Source organism: Erinaceus europaeus, chromosome 7 (assembly GCF_950295315.1).
Source record: "Erinaceus europaeus chromosome 7, mEriEur2.1, whole genome shotgun sequence".
Classification (NCBI taxonomy): domain Eukaryota; kingdom Metazoa; phylum Chordata; class Mammalia; order Eulipotyphla; family Erinaceidae; genus Erinaceus; species Erinaceus europaeus.
In genome coordinates this window covers 33,021,529-33,045,711 of record NC_080168.1, presented here as the reverse complement: position 1 = coordinate 33,045,711, position 24,183 = coordinate 33,021,529, and the positions used below count along the sequence as shown (strand labels likewise).

Here is a 24,183-nt window from a genome sequence, read left to right as displayed (position 1 = left end):
TCAGATAAAATTTTATATGAACAAAAAACAAGAAGGTTTTGCAGCTACTGCTGTAACCATGTCAAATATATAACCATATTGGGAGCAGTGTGAAAATATTGTCAATGTGAGGGATGGGGCAGTGGCACACCAAGTAGAACACACATGCTACAGTGAGCAAGGACCAGGGTTCAAGCCATTAGTGCCCCACCTGTGGGGAGAAGCTTCCCAAGTGGTGGAGCAGTGCTGCAGATCTCTCTCTCCTTCTCCCTCTCCCTCTCTCCCTCTCCTCTATCACCTCTTTCCCTCTCAATTTCTGTCTCTATACAAAATAAATAAACCATTTTAAAAAGAGTTTAGATGGGAGTCGGGCTGTGGCGCAGCGGGTTAAGCGCAGGTGGCGCAAAGCACAAGGACAGGCATAAGGATCCCGGTTCGAGCCCCCAGCTCCCCACCTGCAGGGGAGTCGCTTCACAGGCGGTGAAGCAGGTCTGCAGGTGTCTATCTTTCTCTCCTCCTCTCTGTCTTCCCCTCCTCTCTCCATTTCTCTCTGTCCTATCCAACAACGACAACAATAATAATAACTACAACAATAAAACAACAAGGGCAACAAAAGGGAATAAATAAATAAAATAAATATTAAAAAAAGAGTTTATATAAAGAAAATATTGTCAGTGTGAAAGAATAAAAGGGTGCTTTCTTCTTTCAAAGATGGCAGTATAGCTGTGACCATATCATTTTTATAGAAATGCTAATTAAAAAATTAAAAAAGAGAAAAGAAAAAAATGATTTCCAGTTTAAACAAGTGAGAAGTGAAGTGACAAGGACTTACCATGAGCAACTCTGTGACACTCGTACTCTTACCTCCTGTACAGCCTTCCAGTCTGCTCTCTACCTCCTCTCCCTCCTCATGGGGCCTCACGAGCATTTTAGCGTTTTAGCATTCCCTCACTGTATTTAAGTAACCCGGTCCAACAAGCAAACTGCTTCTATTACGTAACAATTCAGTCCCATCCCATGTTACTTTTCAGACACTGTTAATCAGAACTTCTGAGAAGGGTGAGATTGTTTTTCATCAAAGAAGTATGCCTGAGTAATGACGCTTAGAGTTAAGTTTTAAACCATTTACCTGTACTCTGATATGCTCCCTGGAGAACTGTATCCTGACCTTTATCTGTGTGATGTATATAATTACCTGTTACAATATATCTTGACATTTATTCCCTGATGTATGTTCACTGGAAACAATTTTTTATGTTCCTCACTCTTTTTTTAATTATCTTTATTTATTATTGTATAGAGACAACCAGAAGTTGAGAAGGAAGGAGGTGATAGAAAGGGAGAGAGACAGAAACCACTTGTGAAGCTTTCCCCCTATAGGTGGGGGCTCAAACCTGGAGCCTTCACATTGTGATGTGTGTGCTCAACTAGGTGCACCACCACCTGCCCCCCCCATTCTTTTTTGATGCTATGAATAATTTTGTTAGTAAACATTCTGTATGAGTTCGGGTCTTGGCTGCACATCTGCTGCTGTGAGAAGGGTGAGATTTAACCTAAGCAGAACCCACACGAAGGTTTGTGTGAAGTTGTACAGACTGCTTGCCACTGCATGTGTGCTGTATCCATGCAAGTAGAAGGTGGCATGTATCATCTAGAGATCTCTGAGGACGTTGGGTCAGAAAACTAACACTGCAGAAGTCACAACATAAACACACATGCATTTCCACAAACTGAAAATGCTTCAACAGCTGAAGGAACAGAAGCTCATGAGAGGATGTGAGGTGGCTGTCACAAGGGTACTTGAGACTGTGGGGATATTGACAGATCTCTCTAGCAGGAAGCCAAGAGCAGGAAAGAGGGGGTGGACTTCCCCAGGCTGCACGTGCAGGGCTCGAGGTAACAGCAAACTCACTTATGGTTGATTTGAGGTGGGTATGAGGCTGGTATGGCTGAGACCACCAGAACTCCCGTTGCTTCCTATGCAGACAAAGAAATACTCTGTGAACTCAGGTGAAACAGACACAGGGCACAATGTGTCCTAGACTTCTGTCATCTCTACTCAAGTGGAAAGAGAAATTTGTCCAACCACATAAACTTTCTTATATATTTGTCCCTGCCTCCTTGACTTTACATCCTAGCTCTTGACCCTTACTCCCTCTTCTTTCTTTTTAAATTTATTTTATTATCTTTACCGGATAGAGACAGCCAAAAATCGAGAGGAAAGGGGGAGATAAAGACGGAGAGAGCAGGGCCAAGTGGTGGCATACATGTTACAATGCACAAGGACCCAGGTTCAAGGGTCTTTTCCTTTTTCTTTTTTTTAATTTTTAATTATACAAAGGAAACACTGACAGAAACTATAGGATAAGAGGGGTACAACTGCGCACAATTCCCATCACCAGAACTTTGTATCCCATCTGTTCCCCATAGCTTTCCTATTCTTTATCCCTCTGGGAGTATGGACCCAGGCTCATTCTGGGGTGCAGAAGGTGGAAGGTCTGGCTTCTGTAATTGTTTCCCTGCTGAACATGAGCGTTGGCAGGTCGATCCATACTCCCAGCCTGTTTCTCTCTTTCCCTAGTGGGGCAGGACTCTGGGGAAACGGAGCTCCAGAACACATTGGTAGGGTCTTCTTTCAAGAACAACATGGACTTAAAGCAAGACTCTGGTCTGTGCCCTCAAGTCCACATGCCACCGGCCTTTGGCAAGTGGCCCACGGCCTTGTTTCACCTGGTTTCACTGAACTTCCCGAGCTTGTTGGTTTCCCTCCCAGGCCATGTGTGCTCTCAGCAGACCCTTTATAGTCAGGTAGATTCTCGTCGCTTCTCCTGCCCTTTCTCTGAGCATTCATTCCAGAAACATGACATTCCTGTGCACTCCTTGCAAGACCAGCACTTGATCCCCTCACCACTTTCTGCCCTGAAACCTTGAACACAAATCTCCTAAAGACCCTTATCCCTGTTTGCTTCTTTGACTTGCAAAGCTCAAGGCATCCCTACCTAGCCCCTGCCTGTAATCTCTGCAGAGCTTGGCCATCCTCCATTCTCCCAGAAGTCCTTTGACTCACCCTCTGGAACTCACAATGTATCTTTAGGAAAACCAGTGCAACTTTAGCCTCTTTTTTGAATGGGCCCATCACCTTCATACTCTAAAAAAAAAAAAAAAAACAGTTTCCCTGAGGTCACTGCTCTCTGAGCTTTTCCCCTACTCCTTGCTAGCTCAGGGGGCAGAGGTGCAGGAACACACTGTTTTCTGATTTCTCAAATACTCTCTTTGTGGCTGCCAGAAGGCAGCCATACTGACTTCTTCTTCTTCTTCTTCTTCTTCTTCTTCTTCTTCTTCTTCTTCTTCTTCTTCTTCTTCTTCTTCTTCTTCTTTTATTTATTTATTTATTTATTTAATAAAGATGGCTAAATATCAAGAGGGGAGAGGGAGTTAGAGAGAGCCAAAGAAATGCCTGCAGTCCCTACAGGTGGGGACTAGGGGCTAGAACCTGGGTCCTTTCACACTGTAACATGTGCACTCAACCAGGTGTGCCACAACCCAGCCCCGAATATACATTTATTTATTTATTTATTTATTTATTTATCACCAGAGCACTGCTCAGCTCTGGTTTATAGTGGTGCAGGGGATTGACCCTGGGACTCTGAAGCCTCAGGCATGAGGCTCTTTGCATAACCATTATGCTATCTCCCCCACCTGACTTCTTTTTTAGAGGCAGCTGAGAGGCAGAAAGTGAAAGAGAGCAGAGAACAGAAATGTCCTTCAGTGCAGTGGGGGCTGGGCTTGAACCTGGGCTATGCACACGGCAAAGCAGTGCACTATCCAAGTAAGCGATTTGGCTGCTCCATCACACTGGTTTCTTCTAAGGTTCTGGCCCTTCTGTTCATGATTCCTTCTAATGACACTCACTCTTCTTCAGTCGTCGCCCTTGTTGGCACATTGTTGGTACGAATGACTACAATTGCTCCACAGTTTCAAGCTCCTGAATCTCTTTCTCCTCCCAACACCTGCTATCTACCCAACTCCAATAACCAGCTGATTGATTTTACCTCCTTGCCACTGACCCTTACTCTCTCTTCTCTCTTTTTAATTTCATTTTATTCTTTATTATATTTACTTATTTATTGGATAGAAACAGTCAGAAATTGAGAGGAAAGGGGGTGGGAGAGAGGGGCTGGATGGTGGCACACCTGGTTGAGCACACATGCTACAATGCACAAAGACCCAGGTTTGAGCCCCTGGGGCCCACCTACAGAGCAAAAGCTTTGCGAGTGGTAAAGCTGTGTTACAGGTGTCTCTCTCTCTCCTTCTCTATCTCTCCCTACACTCTGTGTATGGCTGTCTCTATTCAATAAATAAATATGATAAAAATATTTATAAAAAAGCCTGACCTTCACTCTTAGAATATAACAATGATTCCTACTTCACCAAGCAAGTAAGGAGAGATGAGAGAACTGATATAACATGTCCTCTGCCCTCACAGTGTCCACTGTTCCCTATTACCACTGTCACCGAGGATGAGCTTCTTGTGATTCAGTCTACAGCAAACTCCTTTTTTATTTTATTCATTTATTTATTTATTTTTACCAGAGCACTGCTCAGCTCTGGCTTATGGTGGTGTGGGGGATTGAGCCTGGGACTTTGGAGCCTTTGAATCTCTTTCCATAACCACTATGCTTTCTACCCCTGCCCAGAAAACTCCTCTACTTGTACACTCCATCCTACTTCCTGCTGGCTCAAGTCTCTTCTCCCCATATCACAAAAATGTGCTCTCTCATTGGATAATTCCCATGAGCATTATTACCCCATATTGGAAGGTGACCACATACCCCTCCACTTTCCCTTCCGGCCCTCTCTTCGTGTCTTTGTTCAGCTTTATATTGAAGAAATGTTTTGAGGAGTTTGATGGGTGTCCATGGTTGTTCATTTCTTCCAATCTCACTCCAATTGGGCCCTGCCTATGCCCTGACCTTATCAAGATCTCCTATGATCTCCTATGATTTCCAATAATCCACTTGTCATTTTTCTGTCTTCTCAGAGCAGTTGCCATAGTAAATCAGAACATGACACTGTCTTACTTTTCATTTGGTTTCACTAGTCATTCCTTTTTGGTTTTCCTAGCTAGTTCCCTTTCATCCTGATCTTTTAGCATTTGCTAAATCTTGGACTTCATTCATTCCCTTGGACCTCAGTAGAACAGAGGTAAGGGTGGTGGGTTATGATTCAGTAACTGAGGTTTCAATTTAGCCTTGAAAGAGTAATAATCACCTTTGAAACTTTGACTTACTTTCCCAAGTACTTTCCTGTCCTTTCTAGCTAGTATGCTTATTCAAGTACTTAAGATGCACATGGAGGGAGTCGGGCTGTAGCGCAGCGGGTTAAGCGCAGGTGGCGCAAAGCACAAGGACCGGCATAAGGATCCCGGTTTGAACCCCGGCTCCCCACCTGCAGGGGAATCGCCTCACAGGTGGTGAAGCAGGTCTGCAGGTGTCTATCTTTCTCTCCTCCTCTCTGTCTTCCCCTCCTCTCTCCATTTCTCTCTGTCCTATCCAACAACGACAACAACAATAATAACTACAACAATAAAACAACAAGGGCAACAAAAGGGAATAAATAAATAAAATAAATATTTTTAAAAAAAAGATGCACATGGCAAGTTGGCAGATTGACATTTGGATTTATAACTGTATAAGTATGTCCCTCCAATCTGTTGATCTCTCTTTCTTATGTTATCCACAAAAACAGACACCTGAAAAAAACTGTTTCCCATGGGAATAAACTCTGATCCAGTTCTGAGTGATGACATTCCTTACCTCTTCAGAAGGTGGTTTGAAGGTATCAGGCCCACACAGGTACCAAGGTCAGAGATTTTCCGTGCCTGCCACCAAAGGGCATCATTCTGGTCCACAATCTCGAGGATGTCCCCTTTCTGGAAAGGCAATCCAGCATCCATGCAGGGGATGGTGGGGTCCTCCTGGGGCCAGTACTCGGTCATGGCACGGACATACACCTGAAAACACGTGTGTATAGTGGCTCATGGGTTGTCAGAATTTAAAACCATTCCTCTTGGATGGAGTGATAGCTCGCTCACCCGGAGAGTACACCTGCTTTGTCATGTGTGCAAATGATGTTTGAGCCCAGGCCCTACCACACTGGAGGAATCTTTGGTACTATTTCTCTCTCTCTCTCCCTCTCTTTCTTTCTCTCTCCCTCCCTCCCTCCTTCCCTACCAGAAAAAGTCAGTTCAGAGAGCCGAAGTCTTAGTAATGAAAGAAAGAACAAACAACAACAAATCATTTCTCCTGCCACCCACTGTTCTTATCTTTCCTCTCCATCTTGACCAAAAATGAGAATATGCCCTTGGGACTAAGTCCAAGAGTCATGAAAAAGGGGGATTTTGGAACAGAAGGATCTCATGTGGTCTAGGAAGTGGCTCAGCCAGCACCAGATTTGCATATGAGAAGCTCTGGGTTCAATCTCTAGAAACCCATAGGCTCTGTTCTTCAGTCTTTCATAAAAGTAAGTAAAGAGCGATTGGAGAAATAGCTCACTGTCAGAACCATCAGGATTTCATGCCTGAGGTTCCGGTTTGACCTCTGATACTGAGTGTAGTACTTTGCTTTGTCTATCTCTTTGCCTCATGTGAAACTTTCTCTTATATATAACAAATAAAACAATATATATGTAAATAAATGATTCTATTTACACACAACTAAAAAATAATTTCTTAACTGAGACGTTTTTGCATAGAAGTTCACTATTCTTAGGGGATTGGGCAGTAGTGCAGTGGATTTAGCGCACATGGCTCAAAGTGCAAGGACAGGCGTAAAGATCCTGGTTGGAGCCCCCGGCTCCCCACCTTTGGGGGAGGGGGGGTCACTTCACAGGCGGTGAAGCAGGTCTGCAGGTGTCTTTCTCTCCTGCTCTCTGTCTTTCCGTCCTCTCTCGATTTCTCTCTGTCCTATTCAACAACAACAATAACAACAATGATAAACAAGAGCAACAAAAGGGGGAAAATAGCCTCCAGGAGCAGTGGATTCATAATGCAGGCACTGAGCCCCAACAATAACCCTCAAGGAAAAAAAAAAAAAGCACTATTCTTGAGATCTTTTTTAGCTTCCTAGTACTCAATCTCCTATTATTATATTCATTTGATGCTCATATAATTGATAGTAAAAATATATAGGACAAGGGCAGAGTGGTGACACACTGGGTTAAGCACACATAGTATGAAATGCAAGGTCCAGCGCAAGGAACCATGTTCAAGCCCCCTTTTCCCCGGAGGGAGGGTCGCTTCACAAGCAATGAAGCAGGTCTGCAGGTGTCTTTCTCTCGCCTTCTCTATCCCCCCCTCAATTTCTCTCTGTCTTATCCAATAAAATGGGAAAAAAAAAAAAACAGAATAAAGGTGAACAGGAGCAGTGGGTCTGTAGTGCAGGCACCAATCCCCAGTGATAACCCTGAAGGCAAAACAACAACAAAAACATACAGCACAGTTTTTGAACACTAACTCATTATGGAAGGCAGCTTTGATAGCACATGTGAAGTATTAAGTTCATGATTATTTGAAGATTTACCGTGTGCATATAAAAGGTTCAGTAAAGGGGGATGGGTGGTGGCACAGTGGGTTAAGCAAACATGGCGCAAAGCGCAAGGACCCGCGCAAGGATCCCAGTTCGAGCCCCCGGCTCCCCACCTGGGGGGGGGTCCGCTTCACAAGTGGTGAAGCAGGTCTGCAGGTGTCTCTCTTTCTCTTCCCCTCTCTGTCTTCCCCTACTCTCTCAATTTCTCTCTGTCCTATCCAACAACAATAATAACAACAATAACAACAGTGATGATAAACAACAAGGGCAACAAAAATGGGAAGAAACATGGCCTCCAGGAGCAGTGGATTCGTAGTGCAGGCACTGAACCCCATCGATGACCCTGGAGGCAAAAAGGAGAAAAAAAAAAAGGCTCAGTAAAATCTTACCATCTTCTGGCTGTTGACGGGAGGATCAGACACTGGAACCACCTTGAACATCATTGTACCACGAGACATGGCCTAGAAAAGGTCAAAAGGAGAGAATGACAGAACTCGAAGCTCACTGCATTACAGAGACTTGGTGGCTGAAGTTCCAGTTCAGTGTGTCTTGGTGTAATGACAGTCTCCAACAAGGACATCTACAAGAATTAAATATCACACCCATGTTCAGAGCAGCACAACTTATAATAGGTCAAACTTGGAAGTCACCCAGAAGCTCACTAGCAGATGAATGGCTAAGGAAGTTGGGATATATATAATCAGCTGTCAGAAATTAAGACATCATCTCCTATTCCTCATCTTGGATAGAACTTGAAGGAGTCATACTAAGTGAGATCAGCAGACCGAGAAGGATGAATACAAAATGAGTTCAGAGCTAGGCGGAACTTAAAAAGCAAGGAGGGGCTGGGCAGTGGGACACCTTATAATGTAAGTGCACCTTATGATGACCCAGGTTAGAGCCCCTGGCCCCCACCTACAGAGGAAAAGCTTTGCAAGTGGTGAAGCAGTATTGTAGGTGTCTCTCTGTCTCTCTTCCTCTTCATCTCCCCTGCCCTCTCAATTTATGACAGTCTCTATCCAATAAATAAAGACAATTTAAAAAATAAAAAGAAAGGAAAAACAGGGTGAACCATGGACAAGGTGGGATTTGGGCCAGAGTCACTCTGGGGGAAGGGGATGAGGAGGAGGAAGTGAGACCTTTGGGGACCACTGTCCCTCCTCATACCCACAGTCAGGAATCATTTTTTGAACAAGTGTTTCTATACCAAGTAGTCACCCAATCTAATGGAGAAAATGAGGAGTCCCTGAAGCTTTGGGGAGGGGGGGAGTACAGACATGCTTCTAAGATAATTACGGAAATAGGGAGCCCGTTGGACATTTGGAGAAGTTACGAGAGCCACCTAGCCGGATGTAAGAATCCTCCTTATGTGGCAGGCACTAGAAATCCAAACCTAGGTGAGAATTTACTCATGGGAATTTCATCGTCCCCATGCCCTGGCAGCTCCACAGCTGGCTCCAGAACAGCTGGGCCAGAGGCATGTGTATCAGGGACCAGCACTTTAAGCTCCCTTTGCTAAACTGTATATCCTACAGAGTCTTGCAGTAGTAGTTTGCAAGATACTTAGGAGTTTAGCTTACTCTCCTCTCTCTCTCTCTCTCTCTCTCTCTCTCTCTCTCTTTTATCCTGCAGGGTAATTGCTGGGTCTTGGTGCCTGCGCAAATCCACTGCTCCTGGAAGCCACTTTTTCCATTTTATCAGATAGGACAGAGAGAAGTTGAGAGAGGAGGGAAGATCGAGAGGGGGAGAGAAAGACACCTGCAGACCTGCTTCACTGCTTGTGAAGCGACCCCCCTGCAGGTGGGGAGCTGGTGGCTGGAACCCTGATCCTTGCGCGAGTCCTTGTGCTTGGTACCATGTGCGCTTAACCGGGTGCACCACTGCCAGCTACCAGCTTGCTCTTTATAATACCACCCCACACCTTAGTCCTTGAGGCACATCTATGACAAGAATTCTCACAAAAACTAAGTTTGTGAATCACTGTCTGCAGGATTTAACTCAGGCCCGAGAATGTCCCAACTCTCGTGGGAACTGGCAATAGCCTGAGGGGACAACATGGCAGATGTGACTGCATCTGCACAATTTCCCAGCAGTTTCCTACCCCAAAGCTGTCTCAAAGAAGATGTAAATAGATGCTGACTGCCTGGGAACATCAGAGGAGCCAGAGGTGGTTTGCTCAGGTCAGATTCTTCTTCACAGATGTGCTCCGCCCCACCAGGTCCAACTTCAGAGGGAGATAGCTACCCACATAGTGAGGAAACCCGCCTGGGGGGAGCTAGGTGGCTTCCTGAGGGTAAAAGAGCTGCTTAAAAAGCAAAGTCTCTAGGGATAGGGGCTCTAGGACACAGTGGTGAGATCGCCTCCCCAGGGAAGTCACAATGGTAACATGGTAGCATCTGCAGTTTGGTGGCTGAAAAGCATTAAGATATAAAGCAGAACAAATTGTTTAATAATCAAGAACCTAAAGGTAAGAATATAGCAGATAGGATTTGGGGTTTTCATTTTGGAAGAAGGTAGTAAGTCTATTTTAAGGGACCCATAGCTTCACTAATTTTTGCCTGAGCCCAGCAGCTAACATGCAGGTGGGCTGAAAGTATTGTCCGGGAAGATGGTGTCAGAGCCCTACCCAACTAGGGAAAGACAGAAACAGGCTGGGGGGTGGATCGAACTTTCAAAGCCCCTCTCCAGCGGAGAAGCAACTACAGAAGCCAGACCTCCCACCTTATGCTCCCATAAAAAATCTTTGATCCATACTCTGAGAGGGATAAAGAATAGGGAAGCTTCCAGTGGAGGGGAGGGGATGTGGAACTCTGGTGGTGGGAATTGTATGGAATTGTACCCCTCTTATTCTATAATCATTGTTAAATTTCTAATAAAAAATTAAAAAGAAAAAAAGGGAAGTCTCTCATCAGGGGCCAAAACTTCTGAAAGGAGAGCTGCACAAAGCAGACAAGGTCTGGGGGGCCTTGAGGCAGGAAGTAAATTCTCCTCCCATTACAGCCACTCCTTGTGGGCTCAGTGGGCCCAGTTCAATTGTGGCATTTCACAAGATGTCAAAGAAATCAAGGAGGAGACTGTACCAGGATGTGGATCACTTGCTCAGGGTCCAGCCCCTCAACTGAAACTCCATTCACTTCCACCAGTTTGTCTCCAGCATACAGCAGCCCTGGGCAAACAGGAACAGAAAACTAATAAAGGAACAAAGAAATTGACAAAACAAAGAGACAGCAACCCCAAAATTATCCAACAAACTTATTAATCCAAGGATGGGCTAATATTTCAACATTTATTTTGAAATAATAACATCATTGTATTGCTGTTATCACAATGATAATAAAACAACCTGATTATTCCAGTCACACCACCACCAGAGTGTGTGAGAATTACACTTTTCCATTTCTTCAGCAACACTGGGTATTTACTGGTGGGGATATTTTCATTATTCTAATGTTGTACAATGGTACCAGAACCCCAGTAAGGAGTTTATACTAAAAATAAAGGGGTTTAAGCAGGAGAGATAACATAATGGTTATACAAATAGACTCTCATTCATGCCTGAGGCTTTGAACTCCCAGGTTCAATCCCCCGCACGACCATAAACCAGAACTGAGCTGTGCTCGGTAAATAAATAGGGTCAAGATCTTGAGTACATGATACTGGAAAAAGAAAAGGGGGAAGCATTATGTATAGAGAAAATGTGGAGTCAGTCAATATTGGAGTCAATATTAAACCCTGAGGAACACGAGGGAAATAGTAGCACTGTCAGAAATGAGACAAGTAGCAGGATGATGTCATTACACAGAAATGAAAGATGATGAAAGTTTTTGAAACATTCTTAATATTTTATTTCCTTTATTTTAATAAGAGAGAGAGAGAGAGGCTTACTTAACTCTGGCTTGGCTTATGGTTGAAACTGTGGGATCTGAGGCCTCAGGCATGACAGTCTGGTGCACATGTGCAAACCACTGTGAAATGGCTCCTGCCTCCATGATGAAAATTTCAAGCCAAATGTAATCATCAAGCAACATCAAACATTTTAGAGAATAAAATTAGAACTGAGGCAGAAAGAAAGGCCAACACCTAGATAACTAGGAAATCCTTGGGCTACTTATTCAGACTGTTGGGATATGAAGTCTGAGCCACATGTCAGGTGCCTCTGCAGTGACGTCACAGGGCAGCAGTTACGGAACCACCTGTTTCAGACACCCAGTCATGAGAGCAAGGCAAGTCAACCCCTGGGGTCAAAGGACAAGCAAAAGTTATTTGAGGAGGGGCTGACTCTGGCCACCTTGACACACTCTGTCAGTTCATGGCCCTCAACAATAGCTCCCAGGAGAGAGTACAGTGGAATCTCTCCTTTCCCCTAAAGGACCAGTTTCTGCTGACTTACCTCAGTGTAGGGCTGCTGTTTCAGATGGGGGTGTTCCTGTCACTGAGGGTCATTCTCTGTCGTCAAGACAGAATAAAGGCTGTGCTTTTTTGAAATCAAGGGGACTACATGAAGAGTGGAAGCTGGAAATGTAAGGTGAGCCAGAGGTGGACTGAATTCTGGCTCAAACCATGTAAGCATGAGCAAGTCAGTAATTAATCTCTTTGAGCCTCAGTTTCCTCATCTATAAAATGGCGTGATAGTAGTTAACCCTGCAAGGCTGCCATGAGAAGGTAAACTGAGGAAACACTAATAGAATGTCTAGTATATGAAGGACTCAATAGAGGAAGGGGATCAAGGTATCTCTGTAATATTTATTTCTTCTTTTAAAACATTTCTTTATGGTGCTAGGCAGTGGCACAGCTAGTAAAGTGCACACATTACAATGAGCAAGAAAGTAAGTTCAAGCCCTTGGTCCCCCCCCCCAGGGGGAAAGTTTCATGAGTGGCAAGGCAGGACTGCAGGTGTCTCTCTGTATCTCTCCTTCTCTATCTCCCTCTCCCCTCTCAATTTCTCTCTATCTCTACCCAATAATAAATAAATAAAAATTTTAAAAAGTATTTATTCATTGGCTAGAGACAAAAAGAAATAATACAGTGAAGGGGAGATAGAGAGACAGAGAGACCCCTGCAGCCCTACTTCACTGCTTGTGAAGCTTCCCCCTGCAGGTGGGGAGTGGGGGCTTGAACATCTATGCTTTAATAGGTGAGCCACTGCCCAGCCCCTTATTTATTCCTCCTTTTACTGCTTTAACCAGATAGTGGGATGTCCTAAAGCCTGAAATTTAAGTGGAAAAGAGAGATTTCCCTGGAAAAAAAGACTAAATGTAAAGGTTTCCTATTTTTCTGATCATGTTTGTGACCTGCTGTCCCAACTCACCGCTTCTCTCAGCCAGTCCGCCGTGGATGACCCTGGCCACCAGGATGTCCCCTGTCACCTCGTGACGCTTGATGGTAGCTCCCTAGAGAGACAGTACAGTGCAAGCTCTCTGTCAACCACACACAGCCACTTTTCAGATGACTTTCTTCACTGTGGAGCTGGTGTTTCAAGATGAGGATATATCTACAAAGGTCATTTCATGATGTCAAAGGAGCAACCACTCCGACTTGGCTCCCAGAGGTCTTAGTCCATCCACACAGATATGAGAGGATATTTGGCTGCAGGGACAGCTCAGCAGTCAAGCTCAGGACTTGCAAGCCTGGGGTCCCAGCTTTGATCTGAGCAGTGCTGAGGTGTGTGGAGCTAAGCAGAGCTCTTGTCTCCCTAGCTTAAGTAAATAAACAAATCCTTAAAAAAAAAAAGAAAAGAAAAGAAAAACTTTCAGGATGGAAAAAATAAAACTTAATCTTTTTTTTTTTTTTTTAAAATCTTTATTGGACAGAGGGTAGATAGCAGAATGGTTATGCAAACAGACTCTTATGCCCGGGGCTCCAAAGGCCCAGGTTCAATTCCCCACACCACCATGGGCCAGAGCTGAGCAGTGCTCTGGTTAAAAATTAATAATAGGGAGTCGGGCAGTAGTGCAGCGGGTTAAGCACACGTGGTGTGAAGTGCAAGGATGGGCGTAAGGATCCTGGTTCGAGCCCCCGGCTCCCCACCTGCAGGGGAGTCGCTTCACAGGTGGTGAAGCAGGTCTGCAGGTGTCTGTCTTTCCCTTCCCCTCCTCCATTTCTCTCTGTCCTATCCAACAACGACGATGACAACAAGAATAACTACAACAATAATAACCCGATTGTGTTTGAAACCACAAATAGAAGTCACTGACAGAGTGCAGACAGTGGCACATCTGGTTAAGCACACACATCACAGTGTACAAGGACCCATGTTCAAGCCCCTGGTCCCCACCTGCAGGGGGAGAGTTTCATGCATGGTGAAGCAGGGCTGCAGGCATCTCTGTTTCCTCCCTCTCTATCAATCCTTGCCCTCTTGATTTCTGGCTGTGTCTGTGCAATAAATAAACAAAGATAATTAAAAAGAAATTTAAAGAAGTCATTGCCATTCTGAGCCTTTATTGTGCATTCTCATCACATCATCTGGAATACTGCCTGAGAAACTTGCTTGGTTGCTGTTCCTAGGACTTCACCACTCTATGCTACTTTTGTCACAGAGAGTAGTGGGGGATGGAGAGGGAGAGAGGGTGCTATGGTGAGGGGTTGTGGTGACTTGCATGCCCCAAGTCTGGGTATGAAAATACTACACCTGAAACCTGATAATTCTGTAAGACAAAGCTAAATAACTAATTAAAAATTTAAAAAGAGAGTGAGAGACAAAGAGCCAGAGAGAGAGAGAGAGACAGAGAGAGGGAGAGACCACTGCACAGGAGCATCCCCCAGTATGTTGGGGTGATCTGGAACCTGGGTCAAGTGCATGGCCAAGCAGCCATGTTCCCTGGTGAGCCACCTTGCTGGTCCTCCTGAAACAACTATTACACAAAATTAACACGGGTATAACTTTAAAGGAAAAGACAAAACGGGTTTCTTACCAGGGGCTGTTGGTTTTTCACTAAGCACACGATCCGCATGGCTTCCTCGCTCTCAGGGATATTGTCTGGCAGAGGAGGGAGAAGGGGCTCAAAGTCTTTCTGAGCAACAGTGTCATGAGCACTGAGCAAGGCCTGGGACAGAGAAGGCACAGGTGAATGGACATCACACACACAGGACATGCCTGGCTGGGAGACGATGACTTAATACTATGTAAGATGCCCAGCAACAACAAATTCATATTTGCCCCTCAGACTGTACAGTCACTCTGCAAGGCAGCTACAGTCACTATCCCTCATTTGGCAAACCTCTCTCTCCTTACTTCCCTCCCTCCCTCCTGTTAAGTTGTACTATTCTGCCATTTTCTTATGTCCTGAAAGCCCACCCAACCCATCATGCTCCTATGTGCTGGAGGGACAAAATGATTTTCTGCAACATTTTCGCTAATAAAGGCAGAGAAACCGTAACCAAAATATCATGCTGATCTGTCAGTGATCAATGCAAGGGCCCTGGTGGGAAAACAGACACTTCAAGGTAAGTATGAGTACTAACCACATACTCATGGGGCACTTTTCCCACTGTGTTACAAGGGCCCATGTGGGACAGGGTGGAAAGACGTAATTGCCTGACTTGGGCCACAGTCAGAACTCCTCCCAGTGGCCCACCGTGGCAGATTTTCATCTGACGGGTAGGAAGCTGTCACTCTGTAGTTCTTCCTTAGACGAGTAGACAGAACTTCATTGAAACTCAGAGAGATTCGGTAGGCTTACTGAGCCATCTAAAATATTGGCTCATTCCTATAGGGATGCAGAGTTTACATAGGTTCCTAAGCTGAATATGGGCCCCAGATCAAATCCATGGGGTTACAGGCAACAATATTTATAAATCTTTCCCATATTTGGGAGCTACTCTCTTCCCTGATCCAGCTTTCTAACCCCTTTTCCTGCCATGACATCATCTCCCCAGACAATAACTTGGATGCACCTGCATATCAGATGTCAGGCTCAGGAAAAAACTAGTATAGTCATGGGTTCTTTGGAATATAACTAAAATAGGCCTACTAGCTATCTATAAAACGGAACCCCAAATCTTCATCTGTAATATTCCAGCCTTTAGGTTCATGAATAGTCAACAATTTGTTCTGCTTTCCATCTTAACTCTTTTTCAGCCACCAAGTTCCAGATGCTACCATGATGCCAACCAGACTTTCCCGGGCAGACAACCCCACCAATGTGTCCTGGAACCCCACTTCCCCAGAGCTCTGCCCCACTAGGGAAAGAGAGAAGCAGGCTGGAAGTATGGATCGACCTGTCAATGCCCATGTTCAGCAGGGAAGCAATTATAGAAGCCAGACCTTCCACCTTCTGCACCCCATAATGATCCTGGGTCCATACTCCCAGAGGGGTAAAGAATAAGAAAGCTATCAGGGGAGGAGATGAGATACAGAGTTCTGGTGGTGGGAACTGTGTGGAGTTGTAACTTTCTTATCCTATGGTTTTTGTCAGTGTTTCCTTTTTATAAATAGTTTAAAAAAAAAATGGCTCAAATGCCTCTGCTCCAAATGTAGACTTTTTTTCCCCCCTCCAGGGTTATTGCTGGGGTTTGATGCTTGCACTATGACTACACTGCTCCTAGAGGCGATTTTTTCCCCGTTTATTGCCTTTGCTGTTTATCATTCTTATTGTTGTCAGATAGGACAGAGAGAAATTGAGAGAGGACGGAAAGGAAGGCAGAGAGGGAGAGAGAAAGATAGACACCCACAGACCTGCTTCACTACTTGTGAAGCGAACAGGGCCCCTGCTGGTGGGGAGCTGGGGGTTGAACCAGGATCCTTAAGCTGGTCCTTGCGCTTTGCGCCATGGCCATCTGTGCTTAACCCTCTGCGCTACTGCCCAGCCCCCCAGACATTTTCTTTTTCTTTTAACATTTTATTTATTTATTAATGAGAAAGATGGGAGGAGAGACAGAGAACAAGATATCACTCTGGTATATGTGCTGCTGTGGATTGAACTTTGGGACCTTATGCTTGAGAGTCCAATGTCTTTCCACTGCATCATCTCCTGGACCACCCCCAGATATTTTCTTAAAGGTTCTAACTTGTTGACATGATGCATTGACCCTCAAATCTGTAAGTACTAGGAAATAGGTTTCTATTCTTATGCTGAGACATTCTTAACTATATATCCCAAATATGTTCACATACTTTATCTAAGATTCAAAGTAATCTTAAATTAGAAAGGAATCATGGTACTATTATTGCTTTTCAAATGCCCAGAGTGCTGGTGGTGTTTTTTGTTTTGTTTTTGTCTTTGTCTGTTTTTGATTGTGGAGGAGGTGGTGCAAAACACCCCAGGAAATTCTGAGTGTTTTCTCATAAGTGCCTGATGACACTGACCCAAATGTTACTGAATTCCAAGACTTTAAAGATTAAGGTGTGAGCTGGGAGGTAGCTCACTCTAGAGTGTGCACTTCACAACGCCTGAGGCCCTGAGTTTAAGCCCTTGGCACCATATGGAAGCTGGGCACTAGGGTAGTTCCAATGCTATTGCAATTCTCTCTTTCTCTCCTTCTTTTCTCTCTAGTTCTTTTTTTTCTTTTATTAATTAATTACTTTTATTTTTACCAGAGTACTGCTCAGCTCTGGCTTATGGTGGTGTAAGGGATTGAACCCAAGACCCTAGAGCCTCAGGCAGGAAAATCTCTTTGGCAAAATCATTATGCTGTCTCCCCCACCCTTTCTCTCTAGTCATTTCTTTAAAAAAAATTAAAAAGGGAAAAATTGGCTTGAGGTAGTGGTGTTGCAGAAGTGTGTGGCCTCATTGGCGCGCACACACACACACACACACACACACACACACACACACACACACACACAGACATATGAAGAACCCAGACTGTCCACACTGTTTCTCATCCGTGAACATGGACTTAGAGGGCATATTTTCTCTTTCTCTCTCTTTTTTTTAATATATTTTTTATATTTATTTTTCCCTTTTTGTTGCCCTTGTTGTTTTCTATTGTTGTTGTAGTTATTATTGTTGTTGCTGTCGTTGTTAGATAGGACAGAGAGAAATGGAGAGAGGCGGGGGAAGACAGAGAGGGGGAGAGAAAGATAGACACCTGCAGGCCCACTTCACCGCCTGTGAATTGACTCCCCTGTAGGTGGGAAGCTGGGGGCTCGAACCAGGATCCTTATACTGGTCCTACTGCCAACTCCCTCTTTTTCTCTCTCTCTTTCTTTTTTGTCTCCAGGATTATTGCTGGGGCTCAGTGGCGGCACTTTGAATCCACTGCTCCTGGCAGCCATTTTTTCCTTTTTTTTTTTTATTGGATAGGATAAAGAGAAATCGAGAGAGGAGGAGAAGAAAGAGAGAGGGAGAGAAAGATAGACACCTGCAGACCTGCTTCACGGCCTGTGAAGTGACCCTCCTGCAGGTGGGGAGATGAAGCATATTTTCTAGCACTCATTTCTTCTTCCCAGCTGTGTCTATCCTAAGTGGGATGTCTTATTTATTTTAGCAAGCACTTGCCTTAAAATGTGGACCCTGGAGGATTTGTCTCAACTCTTGGATCTCAGGGGAATGAGAGCTTTCACGTAACAGGTCCACTACCTGATGGATAGAAACACATACATGGTGAAATCGTAACAAGAAATTTTGTCATCTAGTCAACGTCACGGAAGCTGGACAATAGGTATATTGACTAGGCATGAGACTGGCCTAAGGAGAACTGTTATGGAAGTCTTGTTTCTCGGCTTTACCTTCAGGGCTGAGGAGGAGGTGGCACTGAGAGTGGGGGTGCTTGAGAGCTCAGTCTGGGACATGCTGAGTTTGAGTGTCCCACTAGATATCCAAGTGGGGTGAAGAGGGTTCAGAATAGAAGAGATCAGAGTTTAGGGAAAGACCCAAGTTGGAGGGACAAATTTGGGAATAGTTAGTACAGCAACATTACCATTCTTGTATGGAGTAAATTGAGTTGGAGATAAAGGAATGAAAGAGAAAGGTGGAAGGGTTTTTAATTTGTGAAGATAGAAAGCAGACTGATGTTCTTCCTTCTATTAGAGCTCAGCAGGAACACTTACCCTATGCGTAATTATCGAACATTTGCACTGAGAGTTTCTAATTCATTTACACTAGCAATGAGTGAGATAGCAAAATGGCGCTGTGTTCGTGTTCTACTATTCCATGTTTTTAAAATCTCACCTCACAAGATAACGCCTTTGCCTGAGATGTTGCAGGAATGAATTTCTTTTCTTTGAATTCCTGGAGGCAGTCATAGACCTGAAGAAGTGCACAGTGGGAGAACACACAGTGATAGTATGGTGATTAGCACAGACGTCAAGTTCTCTGAAGGAAGAAGCAGACAGGGTAACAGCAGTAGCACTTGAGTGTCCTAAGTGTGTTCGCCTTAATAGAGTTCTTCTGGTTACACAGGGGATGAATTCAAGTTTGATTTAATGGTTTCCTGATTTAATTATAATCTAACATTGGAAACTGGTCTTCCCCAACCAACTGCATTAACAAGCTCATATTTTTACTTTTGTTGTTGTTGTTGCTGTTGCTGGGGTTTCACCGCTCTAGGCTGACTTTTTCAAAAAGACAGTGACAGAGGGAAAGACACCACAGCAATGGTTTTGTCCAGGACAGTAGAAGCTGGGCTCAAACCTGCGTTGGTTGTGTTCATGACAAAGTAGATGCAACTATCTCACCAGCCTAAAATTTTATTGTTTTTCTTTTAAGAAATGATTTATTTATTGATGAGAGTTATTGATGAGAGAGAGAGAAAGAGAGAGAGAGAGGGATTGATTGAGATTGGAGAACATTGCTCAGCTCTGGCTGACAATGGTGCTGGGGACTGAATTAGGATGCTGGGAATTCAAGCATACTAATACTGTGCTCTTCTGCATTGAGCTATTCCCCCTAGTCCAACTTTTGCTATTGTTACTAAGTAAAAGTGGGGCTCCCAAGGGTTAAGGTCAGTAGAAGTTTGGAGGGAGAGACCTTTATATAAAGAATCTTGGGGGGTCGGGCGGTGGCGCAGTGGGTTAAGCACATGTGGCGCAAAGTGCAAGGACCGGCGTAAGGATCCCAGTTCGAGCCCCCGGCTCCCCACCTGCAGGGGAGTTGCTTCACAGGCGGTGAAGCAGGTCTGCAGGTGTCTATCTTTCTCTCCCCCTCTCTGTCTTCCCCTCTTCTCTCCATTTCTCTCTGTCCTATCCAACAATGAACAACATCAGCAATGGCTATAATAATAACCACAACGAGGCTACAACAACAAGGGCAACCAAGGGGGGGGGGAGTGGCCTCCAGGAGCAGTGGATTCATGGTGCAGGCACTGAGCCCAGCAATAACCCTGGAGGGAAGAAAAAAAAAGAAGAAGAAGAATCTTGGCACTGGCAGATACGCAGGCTGGGAGTATGTAACTAAGGTTCACCAAAGAATATGAAAAAGAGACTGGGCATGCCATCTGACTGTACTCCGCTCTCATCTTTTGTTTGCTTCCTATTCCTCATTTAATCTTCCAGTAAAAGCTTATTCCTAAAAATTTCAGCTTTGTCTCTGCTGACCTGTAGGGATTTTTCCTGGACCAGGCTGCAGGGCTGGGGGGGGTGGGGGTGGGGGGGAAACAGCTCTGCGGTGCAGCCCTTGATCTCACTTCAGAACTCTAGTTTTTCACAAATGGAGAAATGAAGTCAAGAGGTCTGCTCTGTTTTGTTTTGCTCCATGTAGATCTGGAATCATCAGGGTGCTTCCCTGCTCGACCTGAATTCCAGAGTTCAAGGTTACCTAGTGGTGACTAAGGCAGACAGATTGATGAAGGAAGGCCAAGACACCAGCAGTCACCAGGGTAAGCAAGGGCAACGCCATACTATTAAACCTACAGATTTAGTCCTGGAAATACAAAGTGCCTGATGGAAACTAGGTGGCCTCCCCACCCACCTCCAGTCATACTGACGTGTAGCTGATAGAGAAGTGCACAAATTTCAGGTGTACCACAAGTTGCTGTGATATATGTACTGGGTTGCTAGAAAAGTCATGACGTATCATTTTATGCAAAAATGTGTCACGACTTTTCCGACAACCTGATATATATTGTAAGAGGACAATTAAGATGTTATTATTTTGGGGTCCAGGCAGTGGCAAATTGGTTAAGCATACACAGTACTAAGCACAAGGACCTGAGTTCAAGCCTACCTGCAGGGGGGGACGCTTCACATGTGGTAAAGCTGGTCTGCAGGTGTCTATCTTTCTCTATCCCTCTCTATCTCTATCTCTCTCTCCTCTCTCAATTTCTCTATGTTCTATCCAATAAAATGGAAAAAAATGGCCGCCAAGAGTGGTGGATTTGTAGTGCTGGTACAGAACCCCAGCAATAACCCCTGGATGCAACAAAAAAAAGTTATCATCTGTTGTGTGTTGTTGGTATGCTTCTAAGACCCCTTCTGTTTCATTGGTTTAATCCCCCCTGCTTAACACTGTAGTCTATTTACATAAACCACTGTTAACTAAGCACCACCCTGCCTCCAGGGCATTGGTTTAATCCCCACTGGTTCATGATGTCTTTTTGCGCGCCTCCTCTCATTGTCACACCCTAATTTTCACCAATCTCTTTTCGCTCCACCCTCTCTACATCACATCCTGTCTCCACCCTACTTGGCGAGTGAGTATATATTTGGCGAGTGAGTATATATATAAGGACAGGATTGTGATTATAGATAGTTTAGATGGCTTAGATTGTGCTGCATTCCACATGAATAAAGAGATACTGCATACAGCTCAGCCATGAGTCTCTGGTCATCTGTCTCCCACCCACGAAGCTAGACTGGCAGTGTGTGGTGATAACATGTAAGATCAGAACTTTCAGCAACTTCCCAGTTGAAAAATATAGGCACCATACTGTACAGTAGACTGCACAGAACTTATATTCTAACTGGAACTTTGGTCAGCCTCTCCCAGTTTTTCCCACCCTCAGCCTTTAACATCCACCATCTACTCTGTTTCTGTGAGTTCTGCTGTCTTCGAGTCCACCTGTAAGTGAGAACACAGAGCAGCATTTGCCTCTTTCTGCCTGACTTATTTCTCATATCATGCCTTCTATGTCCATCCCTGTTGCTAAAGGAAGAGTTTCCATCATTAAGTTACAGCTGAATGTTTCATGGTATATTCTCCTCCTGGGAATACATCTCAAGAAAGTAAAGTTACCTCACGTGCATAGTGGCATCACTCACAATAGCCAAATCTTGGAAATAATCCAAAATAATGGAGGATGGATTAAAAAAAAAAAGTAGGTGTTTTAAAACTTGTACTTGGTGCAGCTGGATGGGGGTATTGGTTCAGTATGTGGAGCACAGACCTGAGGCCCTGGGATTGATTCCTGGCACCACATTTGACTGAGTAGTGTTTTGACCTCTCTTCCATAAAGTAAAATTAATAAAAAAAAAAAAAAAGTGCTGCAAGGAGTACTTCTTTGCTTATGCTAAAAATATTGCCACTTTTTCTCTTATTATAATGATGACAACACTGAGATGCATTGAATGGCTGACTGTGTCTTACACTTAAGTGAAGGAGACACCCACATCCCAAAAGGTAATTTCAAAAGGATCTTTCTTAATAATATTAGTTCAGAAGAACAAACATATGATCAGATAATAAATGATAGTATATGTGAAATTATAGCCAGTTTTGAAAAAAAAATAAAAACAGTGTATCTAAACAGAATTATAGCTATCTCACTTCCTGGTATGAGGAGGAAGAGGAGGAGGAGAAGAAAGAAAGGAGGAGGAGGAGGAAGTGAGGGAGGAGGTGGAGGAAAGGGGGAGGGTGGGAGTAGAGGCTGCCATACTGGATTCCATTGAAGTTGACTTCTTCCTAAGAGCTATGTGTAGCTCTTCTCTGAGGATCACCTTCTAAGAACTTCAAGCTGACATTTCCTGCCAATTCACAAGTGTCACCGTGGCAGGTGAACAGTTCCTTCCAGGGATCACCCACCTTCAGCAGAGCCTGCAGCCAAGGGGAGTGGAGGAGGTCATATAGCAGACACAGGCCATTCACATCTCGGCTGTAGAACAGATTCAGCTCTTGCAGAAGAAGCCTCAGGATTTGGGAGAGACCTAGAAATGGGAGATGGGCCAGAGGACGGATGGGGAGGGGCTAGAAGGACTGGCAGGCATACATGTGAGCAAGCGTTCAGACAGGACAGGGGCCCATAGGAGTGAGCATGGCAGTGGATTTAGGACTAAAAAGACCTGCCCTATCCTATCACTTATTGTGTGAAGTTCCAAGAGTTGCTTACTTCGTGAAACCCAGTTTCTGTGTGGCAAAACAAGATGCTGTTTTTCCCATAAGGCTGTTGTAATATTTACATGGAGCAGTTGCTCACAGTCCACAGCTATAAGATGAGAACAGAACTGCTTTCCCTACTCCGTGCTGATCAGACATCCATCATTATCTAGGGCTTCTCTGGATCTTCTCTAATTCAGCCATTGGCCTTTACCCTATCTGAACAATTGTACTAAAATCAACTCCTACTCCCAATATGTTTTTAGTGCGAATTTCAGGATTCCACTGGTTTAAAGGAACTAAAGTGAATATACTTGACTTTGAAAAAAAATTTTTTTGGGGGAGGCAGGTGGTGGTGCACCTGGTTAAGCGCACATGTTACAGTGTGCAAAGGACCAGGGTTCAAGCCTCCCATCCCCACCTGCAGGGGGAAAGCTTCCCGAGTGGTGAAGCAGGGCTGCAGGTGTCTCTCTGCCTCTCTCATTCTCTCTGCCCCCCCTCAATTTCTCTCTGTCACTAGCCAGTAAATAAATAAAATGAAAATAAAATAATAATTTTTTTAAAAAAAGAAAAACAATTTCACAAATATTTTTGAAGACATTCTATTTGCTGCAGTGATTTTTTTTTCTCTCCCATTCAGAGACAACACGAAGGAAGAAAAGACCACAGCGCTGGTGCTGAAGCTCATGCCTGGGCTGTGCACCTGACAAGGCACACACCCTCCTGGCTGAGTTTTCCCTTGGTTCCCAGTGATATTTTCAGTGTGTATCAAGTTTTTGAGTCCTACGCTTAAGTATAACTTTGTGAGATAAAGTGGGGAGGAGGGGAAGAGGGACTCTGAAGCCATCATGTCAATTTCTTTCCTTTCCATCTCGAAAGCTGCTAAGAGATGGAGCAGGACACCCCAAAGTACATGGTCATTTCCTCATAAGGATGACAGAGAAGTTATCAGGTTATTTGCCCATTCATTTGTTCGCTCATTTAGACTGATACTGTAAGATCAATCTGTGGTCTAGAAAAGAAATTCTCATGCTACATACCATTCTGCGGATTGGTTGACATCCTGTTCTTGTTGGAGAGCTCTGCACATTTGTTGGACTGTATCATCCTCTCTGCTTGAGCTTCCAGGGGTTCAGAACTAGGAAAAATACCCATAGATATCACTCAACCATGCCAACAACTCAGTGCACTGGGATATATTTCCTTTTCTTTTACTGATGATTTAATATTGACCTACACAGTTATGAGATAACGGGCATAATTCCACACCCTTCCTACCACCAGAGTTCCGTGTCCCCATTCCCTCCATTTGAAACTGCAATAATTCTCCCAAGATCACAGACATGGGTTGAATATATATATCTCCGTTTTTTAAATATTTATTTATTTTCCCCTTTGTTGCCCTTGTTTTTTATTGTTGCAGTTATTAT

The 24,183-nt window shown here is 44.3% G+C and overlaps 1 protein-coding gene across 1 annotated transcript in view; it reads right to left on the bottom strand.

The window, feature by feature from the left end:
• The window catches only part of MPP4 (MAGUK p55 scaffold protein 4), a 56,554-nt gene extending 32,694 nt beyond the window's left edge, over positions 1-23,860 (bottom strand). Inside the window, exons 1-10 of the mRNA XM_007520502.3 lie at positions 23,794-23,860; positions 22,463-22,584; positions 18,677-18,754; positions 18,005-18,085; positions 14,477-14,608; positions 12,874-12,955; positions 10,646-10,731; positions 7,955-8,026; positions 5,796-5,992; positions 1,892-1,956 (exon numbers count right to left, since the gene is read on the bottom strand). Of these exons, the coding sequence (XP_007520564.1) occupies positions 1,892-1,956; positions 5,796-5,992; positions 7,955-8,026; positions 10,646-10,731; positions 12,874-12,955; positions 14,477-14,608; positions 18,005-18,085; positions 18,677-18,754; positions 22,463-22,584; positions 23,794-23,860 (982 nt within the window). The remainder of the gene's footprint in view (positions 1-1,891; positions 1,957-5,795; positions 5,993-7,954; positions 8,027-10,645; positions 10,732-12,873; positions 12,956-14,476; positions 14,609-18,004; positions 18,086-18,676; positions 18,755-22,462; positions 22,585-23,793) is intronic.
• Between the last annotated feature and the right edge of the window lie 323 nt (positions 23,861-24,183).